Source organism: Pipistrellus hanaki, assembly GCF_964339955.1.
Source record: "Pipistrellus hanaki genome assembly, chromosome: 8".
In the NCBI taxonomy this organism is placed as follows: Eukaryota; Metazoa; Chordata; class Mammalia; order Chiroptera; family Vespertilionidae; genus Pipistrellus; species Pipistrellus hanaki.
Window position 1 is genome coordinate 31,043,433 of NC_140510.1, and position 20,553 is coordinate 31,063,985.

The 20,553-nt window shown below is 41.3% G+C and overlaps 1 protein-coding gene across 7 annotated transcripts in view; it reads right to left on the bottom strand.

The window, feature by feature from the left end:
• CACNB4 (calcium voltage-gated channel auxiliary subunit beta 4) overlaps positions 1-20,553 on the bottom strand; it is a gene marked incomplete at its 5' end in the record, with an annotated part of 213,115 nt that overhangs the window by 26,243 nt on the left and 166,319 nt on the right. For 6 of the 7 annotated variants that reach the window (XM_084893042.1, XM_084893043.1, XM_084893046.1 and 3 more), the window contains 6 exons: positions 3,625-3,734; positions 11,618-11,676; positions 12,972-13,052; positions 13,281-13,300; positions 15,204-15,280; positions 18,049-18,179. In XM_084893042.1, coding sequence (XP_084749168.1) covers positions 3,625-3,734; positions 11,618-11,676; positions 12,972-13,052; positions 13,281-13,300; positions 15,204-15,280; positions 18,049-18,179 — 478 coding nt within the window. The remainder of the gene's footprint in view (positions 1-3,624; positions 3,735-11,617; positions 11,677-12,971; positions 13,053-13,280; positions 13,301-15,203; positions 15,281-18,048; positions 18,180-20,553) is intronic. The other variant, XM_084893048.1, reaches the window with a different exon arrangement.

The window sequence follows — 20,553 nt, forward strand, 5'->3', positions numbered from 1 at the left end:
AGTAGCAAAAAGGCAGTGACGCAAACTAGACTGCCCTGGTACAGGGAACCCTCAAGGCACGCTGAGTCTCTGTGTGAATACCTCGGAGATGCCGTGGCCTGGTTTCCTGAGCTCCAGCCGTGATGACAGTGTGGTTTCTGACAGGTGTGGAGGGCAGGCACACCTGCTTGACTCACACTAAGCCCTTGGGCAATGGACACTCTGTCATGAGCAGAGAGGTCGGGCAGAGCCAGCCAGGAGGCTGCAGAGAGCCACACTATATACTGCTATAGGTCCAATATTTGGATAATATATATACAGAATGCAATAAATAACTTGCATTAATAATGTGTGAGAAAGAGAAATGATCAACATAGCTAATTTTCTTTTTTTTCCTTTAATATGTTTTATGTGGTTTTTTTTTAGAGAGAGAAACATTGATATGAGAGAGAGAGAGAGAGCAATATCCATCAGTTCCACCCAGACAAGGGATATAACTCACAACCTAGGTATGTGCCTCGACCGGGAATGGAAATGGCTACCTTTTGGTGCATGGGATAACTCAATCAAGTGAGCCACACAGGCTAGGGCAACGAAGCTAATGTTCTTAAGAAAAAACTTTAACCAAACCCAACAATCTTGACTACCCAGGCTGATTCTCAGAAGGGTTCCAATGGAAGTTTCCTCGTGATCTCATTTCAGACAAATGGAGCTCTGAGAAATCATGGACTATGATGCCGGAGGGATGCTAATGAACGCTTCTACAACTTGGCCATAACTGATCTGGACCCATCTCTTTCCAGTCTTTCTGTCACCTGGGATCTTTTTTACATCCAAATGCTTAACATATTTCAGTGGCTTCCTAGGCTCGAAGCAACATTTCCCAAAGTGAGTTCCCTGGGAGACAAATCCCCCAATATATCCTATGGGGAGAAGGAGGTTTTCTGTAAGAGAAATATTGCGTACTAGAATAGTTTCTCTTGGAATTTCAAACGTGCAATGCCCTTTGTATCCTAACAGCTCCAAGAAGTCTTGCAGTGAAGAAAACTACAAATTGTTTAATGCACAATTTCCAAGTTTATTTGACCATAGAAAACATTTTGGGTGTAACAACTATTAGGTGTCTTTTAAAATTAACATTTCGTGGGATTTATTCTGGAGAACTCTTTGGCAAGACATATGGAGCCCTACCATACTGGCCTCAGTCTACTTTTCTCAGTCTCTTCCTTTGCTCTAAAACCATGTCTGCCCTCCCATTTTCTAAGCAGGCTCTGTAAAAAATGAGCTGTTTCTCAAACACACAGTCTTCTTCTATATGCTGATGCCTTCGCACATTCTTGTCTGCCTTGAAGGACCAGCTCCAATAAAACTTCTGAGATGTCTTCTCAGACACTTCTTACTCTCTACCCTTCTTTCTCAATACCCCTACCTCTTTGCTCATACTTCCCCTATCAAAGAGTATTTTAATCATCTGTTTCCTCTTTCTGTTTGCTCATGTGTAAGATACTTTGTCTTAGTCACATTTGCTCTTCCCAAGTCTGGCATAATGCATGGCACGTAACAAGTGTTCAATAAACATTTGATGAAGGAATCTGCAAATGTGCATTAACAGCAAGCAAATGGACATAAGTGGCTCACACAGTGACTATTATAATAGATTGCCATTAAATTAACTCCAGGTTTGTGGTATATGGATTTACAGAGTAAAGGGGGGAAACAGTGAACTGACATCTACCTTGTTTCTTTCTCAATATTTTAAAATATATTTTTATTGATTTCAGAGAGGAAGGGAGAGGGAGAGAGAGATAAAAACATCAATAATGAGAGAGAGTCATTGACTGGCTGCCTTCTGCACACCCCCTACTGTGATCAAGCCTGCAACCTGGGCATGTGCCTCTGACTGGAATCGAACCTGGGACCTTTTAGTCTACAGGCCAATGCTCTATTCACTGAGCCAAACCAGCTAGGGCTCTTCCTCAATATTTACAGTAACTCCACCCACACACTCCACTGATTTTTGACAAAAGGTGACTAGATCATCAATGACTTCAAAGCATATTCATGAAACCCTTGGTTTCATGCAATTGTTAGAGACAGGCAAGTATCCATTACCCTCCAATTATACATCAGAGGAAGTCAACAGCACTGTGAGGAGTTAGAGGAGAGTGAAAGACAGAATAACAAATGATATTTGACTTTAGTCAGTTACCTAATCTGATTCATTATTACCAACTCTGCCATCATCACTTCCTCAAGGTGAAAATATTGTGCCTTATAGAAATGTTTCATTCTGGCCCTGGCTGGTGTGGCTCAGTTGGTTGGAGCATCATCCGGTACACCAAAAGGTGGCAGGTTAGATTCCTGGTCTGAGCACATACCCAGGTTGTGGGTTTGATCCCCAACTGGGGCATGTGTGCAGGAGGCAACTGATCAATGTTTCTCCCATTGATGTTTCTCTCTCTCTCTCTTCCTTTCTCTAAAAAAAAAAAAAATCAATAAAAATACTAATTAAAAGTGTTTCATTCTGTATGTGAAAGGCTATATACTAAATACAGGACTAAAAAAAGAAAAAACAAACAAACAAACAAACAAACAAAAAACCCCACTGCTGTATGGTATCTTGCCCTGGCAAGCTCTGACACCTATTTCATTTGGTAAGTCTAGCATTCTTTCACATAGCAACCACCAAACAAACATTTTATTGATCAATTACCATGTGCCAATTCCATGCCAGGAATATAGTGATAATACTTTGTAGCCTCTTTCCAACCTGCTCCATTCTTGGCACAGCCCTCAGTGAGTTCTTGATGAGATGTTTGGGCATGCAATCTATTAGGAAATTTTATTTTTGGTGTTCAATCACCTATAGAGCTCATCTCAGGAGATAAAAAAAATGTAGTGGCATAGAAGACCCCTATCTACCCAGGAAGAAGAGGGCAGTAAAACAAGTTGCCCTCAGAATCTTGGAATCATAGAAACTTCAAACAGCCTTTTGATATGAATGTTGTGATTTCCCAGCAGCATGGATTTGCTTCTGTGATGGTGAATCTACAACTCTGCTCACATATGTCTTGATGGAGCTACACACATAGAGCATGTGTGTTTCCTTCTCCATCATGGTAAATTTTAGGATGTTTTCTAACTGGTGCTCTGGGAAACTCCCTGGGTGTTCTTAATGTAGTTACTATTTCCACTTAACGACGTGACCATTCTGGGTACTACCAGTCAGCAGCAGAAGCGACAGTGAGAACACCATGGTCTAGCTTTCTTCTAAAGACCTGATAAGGCTGAACATCTCATCTCCTTTCATGTCAGCTATGAGTCAGATGTGACAGATATTATTAGCCACATTGAGAAGCGCACGCAAAGCAGAGATGAGTGGCTTCACATAGTTAGGCAGTGACAGACCAGGAGAGGCCTGGAGGATTCTTCCCACCAGACTCCTAATTAGCTAGTTGGCTAGAGCAGAGGGAGAGGAGGCTCTGGCTGCTGCAGGATTCTGCTCCCTTCTTTGCCAGGGGGAGCATTTCCTCCAGTTAATCAGCACTTCCCTACTCTGAATGGGGAGCAAACTGGAAAAGCCATTCCAAACTCATCCCCGTCTGAAAGCACAGGTTGGAGAAGGACCACATTTGAGCATCTTACCTAGGCTGGACCGAGTGTTCGAACGTTCAATTATTGCTCTCTTGCTGGGATTATTTAGGACAGACCTCTTAGCAAGAGAAATGTCAGCTGTCACTCTCGTTATTGATATCCTATGAATAGGAACACAGAACAAAACAAGCCAGTAAAAATGTCATAGGGCTCTCCAAGTGATTTATAAGCACAGTATTTAATAACCACTTTCCATACGATAGTGCAACCACAGCATAATAAACATTGGCCACAAGTATTTTAAACAGGCTTTGGCTAGTATTAAAACACAAGCAGAGCAGAAAACAGGAAGGTTTTGGCTATTTAACGACAACAACAAAAAATGGTTGCAGCAAAATTGCAGCTCCTGCCCCATTGTTGTCTGCCTTGCTGAATTCTCTTTAATGCACACCATACCAGGAGGGAATCAAAACATATGAATAAACTATGCTCTTTCTAACTAGTAAGCGGCGACACAATTTCCTACAATTCACAGTTGAGTTGCTCTTGGACAAGACTTTTAAAAACTACAGACACTCCACCCTGGCATGTTAATGCTGCCGGTCAACGGGGGAAATCATAGAAGACAATTAACCAGTTGGTAGCTCTGTTGCATTCCTGGTGCCCAATAGCTAATTCATAATACACAAAGTATTTCTCCACAGGATCAAAGGAAGGTTTGACTTCTAAGGATATGAAAAATATGAATTCTTTTCTGTAGGCACAGGATTCTTTGGCATAGTTGCATATGTTGGGCACCCATAAGAAGGCAGGGTGAGAACTGTGCCAGGACATTTTTAAGTTAGGAAGTGTCCTGCAGTCACACAAGAAAATAAAGTAAAGACGTTGCAAGTGAAGGAGAGAGGGGCCTACGTGTTTATGATTATCAAATGAGAATTTCTGCCGCTCACAATTTTAAATTCTTTAAAATAAACTGGGAGTGAGCGACTTCAGGCTATTATCTACCTGCAGAATGCAAAGAAGGCCTCCCTAGGCCAGTTATTGCCACCATGGGCCTTCCTCCATTCTTATCTTCACAACCTGCCAGGGTTCCAGAAAGGAGACAAGGAGAGCAGTACCTCCTCCTTGTGCATCTGATCTCCTTCATTTTCACACTCCTTTAAGAGGTGGAGCAGGAAAGAGGTGTGTTACTGATCATTATTGAGGCCTACGTCATTTCACATCTGTCTTGGGACAACACTATCAGCACTCTCAGGAGTCTCTGCACCTGACTTCAGGGACCTGACACCTTGGGGAGAAGTAAAAACATTCCACTTGCCAAATAGTTGGAAATCACTTCTTTAAAGTAACAGACTGTGCAAGAATTCGGGTGCCATTTTAAAGCAAGTACCCCTTGCTTGTGTCATTGTATTTATAGGCTGTAGATGGTCAGGAAGATTTAAATGTTTTAATTTTTAGACTTTTCAGGCTCTAAGAAATTCCTGTAGGCATCTGCAGAAACCAAGCATTTTGTGGGACATGTCCAGGTCCTCTAGGAGCCTCCACGGAGGCGGAGTGGGCGGGGCTCAGCTTCCCCAGCCAGTGACAGGCAAACCAAGGCCTCTGCACTTCCGTTTTCTACATTGCTGCTTTCTCTATCATTTTATTGTAAAAAGCTGTTCAGCTGCTGCAAGACATTGGGAAACACTGGTCAAGTACTATTTCTTCATTTTGCCAAGAAGAAAAACTGAGACTCAGAGAGGAAGTGCCCTGAGGTTAGAGGCTAGGAAGGTATAAAACACAGCCCCCAAGCTCCAGGCCAGTACTCAGCCACCTAATCAGCCACCAATCTCTTACAGTTTTTTCCCCAGAAACCCATTCTCCAAACATGAGCCACATCGACAGGGGCAATGCTCAGTTAGACTCGGCCAGCTGCTGACAGATGGTCAGGATTTACTCCTTGAAGTCAGGTGAACCCCACATCTGAGCCTCCATTCCTCATTGGCAGGTGCAACCTGAGGCATGAAATCTCCTAGGCAGTCCTCCTGGTCACAGCTTCTTTTATTTACATTGCTTGTTTATAGTTCCTGTCTCTGTTTTTTGTTTTGCTTGTTGTTTTTAGAACGAAGTTGCTGGTTAGAAACATACTGTGAAGTTCCAGAGCAATTCAAATAGATGACTGGAGACAAGTGGGTTGGCTTAGGGACAGAATTCAACTTTCTAGAAATAATTACTTTTGGAGAGCCCAAACAGTCTATTCTGCTTAGGTGAAAATTAAATTTCTAGTTCCATTCAAGCCAAATAGTGACCGTTGGTTCTTAAAAATTGAAGGTATTATCAACAGATGCACACTTTTGGTTTTTGCTGGGTTGTAAACATTTTTACAAAGCCATTTTCAAACACATCCAAAGTTTTACCCTCCCCCCCCCCCCACACACACACAGAAAAAAAAATTCCTTCATATAGTCCCCAAACAGGAAAAGGTGTAGACAATAAATGGTTCTTTTTTCTTGCTTTATTTGTTAATAAAATACCAACTAACTTTTAATACAACTTAGACCTCAGAAGACGAAAGCCACAGCCCCAGGAAGCATTTAGTAAGGCAAAGCAGGAGTTTCTTATTTCTAGGCAAAGGCGCTTACTACGTATTATCAAGATCAGATACCAAATTCAAACTTCTGTGTTTTGTTTTTGCATTCTAGTTTATATACTTTTTGTTTTTACTTGATATCCTTTCAACATTTTTTATTGCTATACTCTTATCCCCTGGCATCTTCCAGCACTTCCACACATCTTGTTTGACATATGTCTCTAAAAAGTTCCCTGGGAAATTTTCCTGCGATATAGTGTCAGTAGTTACTCGTTAGTAGATAAAAGACTAATAGAACCTCATTTTCTCAGTAGACTGGATACAGTAGCAAATGTCACTGAAAACTAGCAAAAATAATTCTCCAAATTTTGCTAAGCAACTCCTCAAGTGTTTCTTAGTTCTGTTCTGGAATTCATCACAATTGCGGCCATCCATCGTGACCTGTGAGTGTTAGTTTTCTGTGATTTTTCTATGGAAAGACATTACTTTCAGTTACAACACACTTATTTAAGAATAACTAGTATTTCCATGTTGGTAATGGAACAGCTGTAAGATCCTTCTATACTTTATCCTCCCTATAACTAATATGCAGGCCTGTCTGTGTATTAACTTATTTTAGTCCTAGTATGCATAGAGAAAAGTGCTCCAACAGGGATGGAAGGTATACATAGACCTGAGTATTCTTTCTGGATCTTTCTCTTGCTGGTCCGTAGATAAAAGACTAATAGAACAAGGCTGTAAATGAGTCATGTCAGATTTTGAGCGTTAGTGTTAAAATCAACGTAACAGTGATCGAGGTTTGTCATACTATCTCATGGGACTGTCATTGGGAGAAAACAAGGTAATATGTAAAAAGTCTTTTCTTAAATAATTATTCATCATGTACTGTGTTGACAGGAACATATATAAGTATACAGGACAATTATTGGCTATTTGAAGGCTTGAAAAAGACAGTTTCTTTATATCCTATCCTCAACTCAAAAGTTAACAGTCAACCATGAACTCCTCCATCCCTGGAGTCTGTGATGTTTCTATATACCTTGAGGGTGAGAGAATCAGGGCAGACCTGTAATCAAAACCTGCTGATTTAAGTATTCGTGTTTGCATTAGAGCGTTCATTATCTCCAGTGTTTGTCCTCCGATGAGTCTGCATTTGAATGGAGAGCGGTAGGAGGACATGGTAAGGGAATAATGTTGATTGTGAAACAGAAGGCATGGGGCCGTTCTTTTCCATCTGTTGACTGCAATTCCAATCCTTCCATGGCTTGGCTGCTCTGTGACAGCACCAGTCTTTCCCATTTCCTTTCACAAATAAATACTCTCTCCGGAGTCTCCCTTGGTTGTATTCTCAGCCTCTTTTCTTTAATTCTTTCTCAAATCCGTTTTTTGTTGTTCTTTCTTTTAAGTGTTCCTTAGCTAATAACATCCTTTCACTTCAGATCCCATCTGTCTAAATTACATGATGTTCATGTAGGATTCTGGCCATGATCACGATGGTTACAAAGTCTCCAATAACCACCACAGAGCTGATCTGATCCAGGTGGCAAAAAGCTTAAACAACTTCATTGGGGTTTGACATGATTAGCATAGGGCTGTGGTGGGCAAACTGCAGCTCACGAGCCACATGCGGCTCTTTGGCCCCTTGAGTGTGGCTCTTCCACAAAATACCACAGTCTGGGCGAGTCTATTTTGAAGAAGTGGCGTTAGAAGAAGTTTTAAGTTATAAAAATTTGGCTCTCAAAAGAAATTTCAATTGTTGTACTGTTGATATTTGGCTCTGTTGACTAATAAGTTTGCCTACCACTGGCATAGGCCAACAAACTGCAATCAGTTTGACTGCTTGCTGTTCAGCCTAGGCATGGTAGGTTCAACCAGCTAACAAACCGCATCACCAGGGACAATGCCAGTTCATTATCTTCAAAGAAGATAAAAGACTCTTTGCCATGGTGCACCTGTGTATCCTTGCCAGGCTGGTACCATTGTAACAGCTTGTGAAGCTCCCTTAGCTTATGATCTGCGCACAGCAACTGCCACTACATCATGCATACAGGGACCCCTCAGAAACTGTTTCATCTGTGCTTTTCATTTTTCTTACATGAAAATGTAACTATTATATCAATATTTTCTTACATAAAAAATAACTATTATAGACCCTACAATAATAGTTATAGGAAGAAAAAAAAAACTACCCTGTATAATAAGTAGCTCTAAACAGACTCAAATAATTTCTAAGGTATCCAAAAAGGCGAGCATATGATTCTGTAAAAATCAAGCTATTGCACTTTAACTCAATTTGTTGGATTATTTTCTAACTGAGATCTGAAAAACAGTTTTGAAGAAGGAAGCCTCTTTTTTGCTCTGTGAAAAACAGGACTTGCTCCTGACTAGGCTGTCTAACCCACTGCACTCACAGCCAGTGAAACAGAGCAGGGTTCCAGTAGAACATATTGTTTATGCTGCGTGGCCGTGTGAACGCCTCCTGTGTAATTGTTCTCATGGATGGTTTCAATTAAAGACGATTTGTTGTTTTCTCTCCTTGTATTAATTGGTGAAACATAATGCTGCAGATTGTCATAGCTCAAAATGTCAGGGAGACAAGTCAGAGCCAGATAAGCAAACCTCTTCTCCCTGATCAGTCTCCAGTACACTCAACCAATCGATCCAGAACAGGTTTCTCTGCAGCACTGGCCTCTTATCTTTTGAAAGCAAGTCTACTCACCTGCTCCCACCTTTAATGTCAACTCTGCCCTACATGAGATCTCTCAAGGCTGACTCACTTTCTCCAGCTGTTGCTGCTGTTGGATTTGCCTTCAGATCTTCCGCTCCTCCTCTGTGTTATCAGACCCCACGGAATACCTGGCCTTGACATTTTAATTCTATTTCTAACACCATCTTCAACAGAGTGTGTATTGGTAAATGCTTAATACAGACAACTCTACCTGGTTCAAAACAGATCTCTGCATGTATAATTAAATGCATTTCCTCTTTCTGGGCCTGAGGACTGAGGTAGAACCTCACATTCTTCACCCTTAAAAGCAATAATTAAGTCACTCATTTTCTCTTTTCTAAATTAGAATAATTCCTGTCTTTCCCCCTCTTAGGTCCTACATTTCAATTCTTAAACATTGTTGTTTATAAGGATGTGATGTGCGGACAAAAGCAACCTACCACAAACTTTGGTTGTGTTATGAGGTGGAATTTGTTCAGCTCAAGGACTGTTATGGGGCCACAAGACGAGTCACTGCTCAGATCTTCCTCAGCTAAAGGCGCCACAGTTCAAAACCACGTGACTTCAAGCATAGCGGAAGGATGTCTGCATGTGCAACCAAGAACACTGCAGGCTGAGCCATGCATGTTAGCTGCCTCTACTCCACAGAGGGCTTTATCAGGGGAAAGGTTACGGCCCAGATCATCCGAGGGCAAGACCAAGACTAATAATGTTAAGTTAAAGCCAGAACTCAGCTGTTGCTTTGCAATGCTTTCTTAAGAAATAAATTCCCATTAGCTAACAGTCTTCAAACAGAAGCAGGTTAGTGGTTGGTAGAGAAAACAGATTAGAATAAATATAAATTAAAATATAAATTTAAATGTATTAAAATACATTTCCTCTAACTCCAATATTCTTGTATTCAGTGCTCTTCACTTGTTTTCTTAATAATTAACTACTTTATTCTTTTCCTATCTTTTTTAAAAAGAGGGGAATAGGGTAAGTCTACGGTTAGCTTATAGCTTTTTAGATCCACTAGATGAATGTGGCAAACACTATTATTTGTTCAATAATATTTATATCCTCTTCCTCCTGGGCACATAGCTAAACTATATATTTCCCAGCTTCCTTTGCAATTAAATGTGGCCATGTGACTAAGTTTAACCAAAGAAAAGCAAGAATCAAACTTCCAGGACAGAATGTTTCTTTTCCCACCAGATGATTGGAGAGACCACCCTCAGGCCGAGGGCCCCTAATGGTGGGTGGGACAAACTTTCTGCCTGATCCTCCCCTTCCCCATATCTTCCAGCTGAGGAACATCTGCCTAAGACTGTCAAACCAGCAACAACAAGCTTGTGTTTGAATCATTATACATTTTAGGATCTATTCATTAAGGCACCCTGGCCTACACTAAGATAGTTAGCAATTCACATAATTGCACTGAAGCATTCTGATTTCTTAAACTAAAATCTCAATTATTAGAACTAAAATCTCAGTTTATTTTTTTTGTATATAGCCTCAGAAATGAATGACTATTTTAATACAATTATCCAGAAGCTTTCCTTTGAGAAATATATACAATTTGTACTTAGAGCATTATCATGTTTTCTTTTTTCCTAAAATACCATATTTATTCAAATATTTGGTAAGTTGGCTGCATTTAACCATACTTTTTAGTCCACACTATTTATGTTTTCTTCATTTTAATAAATCTTCTGGTATTTACAGGCGGTTATGTTTACATGGATTTCATTCTGTATGTGAAAGAGCTTATCACTTAATGTCAAGTCAATGTGAACTTTACCATTTCTCTGCAAAATATAGAAACTTAAATGATAAAATTATCTGATGGCTAAAAACTGAGCCAGGATACATATAACATCCTATATAATAAAACCCTAATATGCAAATCAACCCAATGGTGGGACAACCGCATGCTGTGATGTGCACTGACCACCAGGGGGCAGACACTCAACGCAGGAGCTGCCCCTTTGTGGTCAATGCATTCCCACAGATGGGCTCACAGATGGCAGTAAGGAGCAAGGGGTCCTGGACTGCTAGAGCCCCAGATTGCAAGAGGGATGTCCGTTTGCCAGCTTAGGCCCAAGCTGGCAGGCGGACATCCACCAAGGGGTCCTGGATTTTGAGAGGGCACAGACTGGGCTGAGGGGTTCCCCAGCCCAGTGCACAACTCCATGCAGTGGGTCTTTAGTAGACCAATAAAATAAAAAGGTAATTTCTAGTAAAACAAACCCTGAGCTAAGCATCTGAAGAAGTACTATTCTCCAGAAATAGTCACTTTGAGAGGTTTATGATGAAAACATTTCTCACACTCCTTTTTTGAGCAAGTTGAGTACTTTATGTTCATATCTTTATATGACATACACACATATAAACGTATAATTCCCAAATGATATTAGCTAGCTTGACCAGCAAGCCACTATATTTATTATAATTATTCTATATTTTAAATTAATTTCAATAAAACAAGTTTGGTCTGAATCCACCAACAAGTGAGAAAACAACGACAGACACATACATTTAAATAAAATGAATGGATTATTTTCCTTCTCCAAGTCCTTTTTCCCTTGGGGATTCAATGCTATCTTTCATTTCTTCAGATTTTCAGAGCTCTTTCATTGTATTCTTCCCTGACTACTGACTTTTAGCTACCGATCTTCAATTGCTGAAAACATAGACCCACAGATCAACCCATCATACATGTTTGATTAAAGGGAAAAAAATACAAAAATATCTATATGTCTCACCTCCCATCAAACCTGTGCTTCAGGAAATCAAAGAGGGCTTTCTGCATCATGTCTGTTACCTTTGCAGAGGTGAGAAAAACAGAATGAGGCAAGCACACGCAGAGAGAAAGAGAAGTCAAAAGTAAGAGAGGTGGAAGGGAAGGGCACTGTGATTGAGCAAATACGTTATTACAGCCAGTCCTTTCCAAGGGGTAAGTTATTGTTGAAGGCATTTTTCATTCTTAACCACCCACAGTTACTAATTTCCCCTTTGGTTCTCCTTCAGGGTGTGGAGGAATAAGCCAGCAATGCTCACTAGACCCCAGCCCTCCTTCCTTATGAGGGTTTAGATAGAACTACCCCTAGGAGACCACCTCAGCTCTTTGCATGCAGGTGCTGCCTGTCCTGGACACACCTGAGTGGTGTTTGCCTCCAGTGAGGAGCAGCTGGAAGCCCTCAGAAGATCCCCGGGCTCAAGCAGTCCTGCTAGTCTGTGCATGTTGCTAAACATTCTCTATGCTCAGAGCTGGACTTCTGTAGCTCACTCTGCTGCTCTTCCTCTGACATTTCCCCTCAGAGGGAGCGGGGAGTGGGAAGGGACAGGGAGAGGAAGTGGAAAGGAGAAAAAAGAGCTGGGAAGGAGATGGGATGCTTAGCTCTGCCTCTAAGAAATTGATGAATTCATTCAACAAATGTGCACTGAGTGCCTACTAGGTAGGGGCCAGGCATTGCCCTAGCTCAGTGGGAACGCTGCCCTGGAAGTTGCCCGCCTGCTGATTTCAATGCCCCACCTGTCACCTGTGCTAGAACAAGGTCCAAATGGCAACATCTGCAATGTAGCACATCTACATCTTTACTCTTTCCTTCCAACCTGGTATTGAGAAGCTCACTAATATTTTTAATGGAGTTTTTCCTTTTAAAATAAACAGGCAGAGAAATATTTGAGCACCAGCAGGGTGAGATTTGGTGCTCTGAGGGCTTAGGTTTGGCTGGCAAAGTGCCTATATGTCCCCTTCTGCAGTTCATAGTCTGTTATTTCTAACTGTAATGGTAATGGTTGAGACAGACAAGTCCTTTTCTTTGAATATGTTGCAGAGTAAATCTTTTAACAGAGCTTGCCATTATCAATGGTTTGAGGGAGATATTTATTTCTAAACAATGGAAAACATCATAGATGAGATGTGTGCCCGGGGGAGCGGGGAGAAAGGGCGAGGGGCGCCCCAAGCCCCACACTGCCCTGTCCCCATCACAGGCTGAGAGATGGCTTCTGTGGGTACCCATCTGTAAGCAGGCCCTGGAGGAGCCAGCTCGCAGTCGCTGTCTCCTAGATTCTTGATCTAGAACTGAATGAAGCAGAATAGGCTGGTGTCTGTACCTCATAACCCTTCAGTGACGGCCCCACTAACACCACCGGGCGCATGGACGGCACCACGTCGTAGGGAGGAATGTGCTCCGTCTGAAAGAGATGATTTGACACGAGTGACAAGGTGCGGATGAGTGCGCCTCCTCATCCGCCACAGCACTCATAATTCTCAGGTTAAACATTAAGAAATGATCACCGCGGGCCCCCACCAACGAGGCTCATCCCTTATTTTACAGCCATTCCGACCACTGACATGGAGCATTGCAGGCATATGTGGAGAGAAACCTCAACAGTAGATTTAAAAAGGAAATACTCACTTACCACTTTTTGCTTCTGTTTGGCTAAAAGACAACAATGAGAGCCATATCAAAACATGTAACATCTGCACATGATAGTACACGACTTTCAAAGATGGAATAATGCGCCCATTTGTCCCTGCAGTTCTCCTCACTTCACTGCCACGCTCTCTGCAGAGCACGGTTCTATTCCTGCCTTCAGGATGGGCCGATATGGAAGACGTGAAAAGACAGACAACCTCCTCCCTGTGTGAGTGGCCTCACAGCCTCATCTCATGCTGGGTGGGGAGGGTGGCTGCACAGCAGCACTGGAAGCTCCGGGCCAGCACGGGCCACAGGCTGCTTCCTGCGGAGCGCGGCGGACAGTGCAGCTGGGATCAACTTGGGCAGATAAAACGCGATGGAGAGAAACTTAGAGTAACAATTCGGGTCCAAATAATCATCACCTCAATCACTCATTCTTTTTAGATTTTGCAATCCTTTTTGTATTCTTAAGTCTTTTGGCTCGCATTCCAGAATATTGATACATTTTTCCTACCAGGAATACATCATTTTTCTTTCTCTTTTTTCTTAACATTTATTTTTATTTTTTTATTTTTTCTTCCTTTATTGATTAAGGTATTACAAATGTGTCCTTATCCCCCCATTGTTCCCCTATTCCCCACTCATGCCCTCCCCCTCCCCCTGTTTCTGTATCCATTGGTTATGCATATATGCTTGCATACAAGTCCTTTGGTTGATCTCTCCCCTTTAGTCCCACCCTCTCCTGCCTTCCCTCTGAGGTTTGAACATCTGATCAATGCTTTCTGTCTTTTATCTACTTTTGTTTTTTCAAATAAGTTTATAACCAGTTATTCCTGTTATTTTTTTGTTTGTAATAGTGAAAAGCTGCAATGCCCTAAAAGTCCAACAAGTGGGATAAGGCAAAATATACTCAATATCTTATTAAGTTGGTTTTGTGGCCACCCAAGCAGGTTCAGTCCATGTGGGGGCAACCCAGAGACCTAGCTTGGTTCACCTACACCAGGCGTCTTCAAACTACGGCCCGCGGGCCACATGCAGCCCCCAGGGGAGTCTGATCCTGCCCGCCAGGTTTTTTGGGCAGTGAGCACAGCCAAGGTGTTACAGTAGGGATTAGTAGTTCATATAGTCCGGCCCTCCAGCTCTCTGAGGGACCGTGATCTGGCCCCCACTTTAAAAAGTTTGAAGACCCCTGACCTACACACTCAGGACTGTTCCGGAACCAATGCCGCTCCCTGCAGTTATGGGCCAGGAGAGACGTTGGACTTGTCATCCTGAATTGGTACTATGGAGGTCCTAATGCAGCATCAGTTCTGGGCCAGAATGAAATTAGCCCAGAGGATCAGGAAGTGTGGCGGGAGGAAACTTCCTGCTTGAATACCCCCACAATGTCCAAATGTACAACTCCTGATCGGGCCACCACTCTCCCTTCATCACCATTCATTTCAGGCCTCAGCTGTCTGCTGTCCAATAAGAACTGAGGTCATCTGGGCCCAGCCCTCCCAATCTCCACAGGCTGGGCTGAACCCACACATCCTCAAGATGCCCATGGAAGCTGAAACAGAGTGTTTTCTTGAAAGTCTACAACCTTTTTTTTTTTTTTTTTCTTTTAAATTGGTCCTCACCATCTTAAAGTCTGTTAGGTTCATGAGTGGAATAATGAACTAGCTTCAGATGGGTTTACACAATGTTAGGTAAATAAGATTTTTCAAAGGTATACAAATATCAAAATTTTTAGTACTACAACTAACCTTTAAATCAAATCACATCACTATAGAAGACAAGTGAGCAATAAAATACTAAGTAGAAAAAAATATCTTAAAATCAAGCCTTTTAAATTGTTTGCAAATCAGTAAGAATACTTGCATGTATATGCAAATATGAAGCAAAGAATGCATTCCATTAAAGAGCTTAAAAGAAACCTCACCTGCTGATGTGGGTGTTGCTCGAAATGTCCCTGATACCATTTCTCCAAGACTTGAAGAAGAATTTCCACTGGACTTCCTAAAATATAGAAAAGGAACTTAACAGTCCTTTCCCAGATCCTTTGAAAATAACGCTTGACAGCACAAAGCTTTCTTTGGCCTCAATTCTCCTAGATAATTCAAAACACACCACATCCTGTATAGAGACAAACTTCAAGAATTTGTCCAAATGTTTTCTTTGACCTCATTTCTCAGAGAAAATGGGGAACTAACTGGGACCTGGAAATATTTTGTAAAAGTATCGCTTTTAGCTACCCAATGCAGATATGAGGCAGAAGAATGTTTTTGTGAGCAGCTTGCCTTTCACTAGCACAGCTCACCAGGGCACCACTCCGATGTCAGACACAGCTCAAAGCAAGCAGTAAGAGCTGGAAGGAACGTTTCTTCTTAGAAGTGGTTTTGTGGGGATCAGAATTAAGCACTGACAGTTTTGTGCCCCAAGATAGAAGATCATCAGCACTGTTCTCCTCATGTGGCTCTGGAAGCTTCCATGTAGCCCCTGAGGCCCCGAGGAGCCCACCTCCCCAGTTTTCCACTGTCCCTCCTTTTCCGTGCTTCAGAGTACAGTCCCCAGGGTCAGACTGATCTGATTTCTCGTCCAGGCACATCATATCACATTTCTGATTTTCCTTATCTCCTAAGGAGGAGCTACACTTCCCAGGGTCAGTACAAAGAAAATAAGATGATGTCTGTAGCTCTTGGCTTGACTCTTGTACCTTCTGCAAAGTAAGCTTTCAGTTCAAAAATACTTAAATCTAGAATGATATTATGGAAAAGAATCTATGCTAATAAAAACCTTAGGAGTGATCAGGCTGGCAGTGGAGCAGTTAGGGGATGATCAGCTGGCAGGCAGAAGCAGTTAGGGGCAATCAGGCAGGCACATAGGCAAGTGGTTAGGAGCCAGCAGTCCCGTATTGTGATAGGGATGTCTGACTGCCGGTTTAGGCCCCATCCCACCTAAACCGACAGTCAGACATCCCCTTAAGGGTCTGAGACTGGAGAGGGCACAGGCTGGGCTGAGGGACACCCCACCACCCATGCATGAATTTTGTGCACTGGGCCTCTAGTAAGTAATAAAAATAATAAATAAACTAACAACTTTGGAAATGATAATAATATATTTATTATTTCATTCAACATATCTTTATGGAGTATCCACTATTCTAAAAATTAGGGGTGCATCAGTGGGGAGAGAAATGCAAAATCCCTTCACATATAAAGACAGACTCTATATGTGGGAGACATCAGTATTAAACAGATGAATAGGAAAATATATTGTATTTCTCATATTAATAAAAGCAACAGAGAAAACTGAGTCAGGATAGAGATGGGAGATGGGTACAATTTTAAATATGGTAGCAGGAAAGGGGCCACTCATATTGAATGATATTGAAGGATCTGAAGCAGACAATGGAATGATCTGGTGGAAATATGAAGGAAAGGGTTGCAGAAAAGAGGAAGCAGTGAGTGCAAAGGTCCTGAGGCAGATATGTATTATGGATGTGTTTAAAAAGTATCCAGAGAGAGAAAAAATTTAAAATAGGAGGAACAAGAGGAATTAATAATATAATAGGCATGTTGAATACTCAAGAAGATGGATAAGTAAAAGTGGGGTTGACTGTACTTTTATTTCTATCACTGTTTAAGAGGTTCCCATTGAAATATGGTAACAACCATACTTTGGTAAAAACTGCTGTTTGAATTTTAACCCCACTATTCTGACTTTGAGCTTGGCTTACTTGCTTAAACAATTGGGTAGTTACAGGAGATTGACTCCCACTGACTCAGTAGCTTCAGGGGTAGAAACTATAGATAACCTTAGAGATTAACCTCTGAGTTTTGCTTTTGTATTATGGGCAAGATAGGGCCACATTCCAATGTTCCCAGCCTTTAGAATTTAGAACTAAGGGAAATTCCTGTGGTTTGAAGCTTTAAAAGGGATTGCCTACACCTGCCCACCTGCGTGTGGTGCTCCCATGGCAGTCCTGGCCAGTTTTTCAATAAATCCTTGCCTGCTTTTTTAAATCAATCATCAGCCTCCGGTGGTCTTATTTTGAACCAGGGTTCAACCCCACAACACCTATATGCCAAAGGCAACAGGGTCCCTAAACAGAGAAGTTATTAACATAGAAAAGGATCTAACAGAAAAAGGAGGTTGAGGGTCAAGAGAAAGAACTGCTTCTATTTTAGGACTTACACAAAACGACTACACATAGGCTTCTGTGTAGGTTCACATGTGCAGGCTCCCTATGATTCTGATTTCTCTCAAGCTCTGGTGTATTCCTGAAACCTTGAAATACCTGCGCCCTGAGATATGTGGCTACTTCATTAGTTCCCTAGAGGCAGATCCATCTGAAGCTAGACAGAGTCTTTACCTTATTACTAAGACATGGCCAGTGCCACAGAAAGCCCTGGGTGGAGCAGGTGCTACTGGTACCAGGACCCACATGGGCCACTGCATTCTGTGCCAACTTGAGAGAGAATCTCTGAGAGCCAGTTAACCCACTTCCTGTACTGAGAAACATGCCCTATGAAGGACAGCTTAGATTGCAAGCAGTGTTTGCTGAGGCTGCGGTAATCCAGGTGGATTCCAGTGCCGCCACGCTTCAGGGAGAATGAATATCTGAGAAACACCTTTGTGTCCATTTCAGAAACTCCTCATACACAGAAAAGTACCTTTTACTTTGAGAGCACCAAGTTTGAACCCAGGAAGCAAACTTGAAAATATCGCCTAATGCTCCCACACCTCCCCCTCCCCCAATGTTTCTAGAAAGGAAGGAGGCTTACCCTCCGTGAAAACGTCCTCTTTTTTGTTCTTGCTGAATCCGGATGTTCTCCAATCTGAGTGGACTTGGGATGAAGCCAATCTCACAGCCTTCCTTCACCAGCCTTCCTATCCACCAGTCATTGTTATACTTCTGGAATGCAGAAATAAAACTGCTATCAATAGTAACATACATATATATTATGTTATGTATGTTACTATTGATATATTATGTTATATATCAATAGTAACATATATATATATGTGTATATATATATATATATATATAGAGAGAGAGAGAGAGAGAGAGAGAGAGAGAGAGAGAGAGAGAGAGAGAGAGAAAGACGGGATCTACAAACTTTGTATCTAAAGGCTCAGGTAGTAAATTTTTAGGCTTTGTTGTCCATACACTCTCTGTGGCAACGACTTGAATCTGCTGTCGTAATGGGAAAGCATCCACAGACCATGCAGAAATACGTAAGCATGGCTGTGTTTCAATAAACCTTTCCTTTAAAAAAAAAAAAAAAAAAAAAAATGTCAGTTTGCAAATCCCTGGCCTGAAATCAGGTCCTAACATTTGGATTCCTTTGGCCCTTATCAAAAAGCCTTAGCCCATTCTTAAGGAACGGATTGTATAAGACTAACTATGCTGATTTGTTGATGTTGGCCATTCTGACAGGTGTGAGATGGTACTGCATTGTTGTTTTGATTTGCATCTCTCGGACAATTAGTGACTTTGAGCATGTTTTCATGTGCCTTTTGGCCTTCCTTCTGTCTTCTTTTGAAAATGTTCTATTTAGGTCCATTGCCCATTTTTTAATTGGATTATTTATCTTCCTTTTATTTAGTTGTATAAGCTGTTTGTAGATGTTGGAGATTAAACCTTTATCAGTGGTATCATTTGCAAATATGTTCTCCCACACTGTGGGCTTTCTTGTTGTTTTATTGATGGTTTCTTTTGCTGTAAAAAAGCTTTTTATTTTGATGTAGTCCCATTTGGCGAGGTTGGGGAGAAAAAGGAACCCTCGTGCACTGCTGGTGGGAATGCAGACTGATGCAACCACTGTGGAGAACAGTGTGGAGTTTCCTCAAAAAACTGAAAATGGAACTCCCATTTGACCCAGTAATCCCACTCCTAGGAATATATCCCAAGAAACTAGAAACACCAATCAGAAAGGATATATGCACCCCTATGTTTATAGCAGCACAATCTACAATAGCCAGAATTTGGAAACAGCCTAAGTGTCCGTCAGCAGATGATTGGATCCGAAAACTATGGTACATCTACACAATGGAATACTATGCTGCCATAAAAAAGAAGGAATTCTCATCATTTGCAGCAACCTGGATGGAATTGGAGAACATCATGCTGAGTGAAATAAGCCAATCAATGAAAGAGAAACACCACATGACCTCACTCATTTGTGGATAATAAAGAGCATTATAAACTGATGAACTAAAAGATAGATATAGAGACAGTATATCAACAAGTAGACTGTCAAATTACAGCGGGGAGGGGAGGAAGATCTGGGGGAGATAATAGATCAACCGAAGGTCTTTTATACATGCATATAAGTACAACCAATGGACACAAAACTCTGGGGAGGGAGGGGATGTGTGGGAGGGAGGGAGGGGGGCAAAAAAAAAATCAATAAAATATATTTAAAAAAATAAATAAATAAAGTTTAATAAAAAAAAAAATCATTAAGACTATCACAGAACACCCCTTGTAAAAGATTACTCAAAGCAGTAAAAAAATCACAGAGAATAACTGTTTTTTTTTTAAACAAGATAATACAATATGTTATTTTTCATTAACTGGTGTGGCAACTAAAATCTTAATTTACTTTCTGTAAATAAATGATATTGATAAGTTCATGAGACTAAATAAGTGGAGCTTCATTGTATTTAGAATAAATATGTCATGATAACATCAAAAAAAAAAAAAAAAAAAAGACTAACTATGCACCGGGGTAACTGAAATTCTGGAAGATAAGATAGGCAAGTCTAAAACGAAAACATTTAATATTTAAACAACAAATAGTTATTTGTCAAAAGCTTTTAGGTAAAAACTCATCTACTCTCATTGAGGAAGAGTTATAATCTTCTGAGGGGAAGCAGTTTACAATCCCAAAAGATGCCACCCCAAATGTTAATTATTCTAAGCTGATTATCTTCAAGAAATGAAAGACTCAGGAAAAAAAACTACTGACCTTCTCCCTAACTGCCTAGGGGTGTGGAACTCAATCAGAGAAGGGGCCAAAATCTAAAATCCAGCCTAAATCGAGGGCTGAATGGTTTACTGAACAGTCATAAACTGACAATGTCATAAACTGACAGCGAGTGCAGTGATGACAGCGCGGTGAGGGCCGCATTGCAAGGCCTGGCGGGCTGGATTTGGCCCACGGGCCTTGTGTTTGACACATGTGGCCTAAAGAATTTAGAGGCCCGCTCCAGGAAGGGTGATATCATCGTAGATAACTATAGTTTATTTATTTATTTTTAGATAACTATAACTCAATATGAGC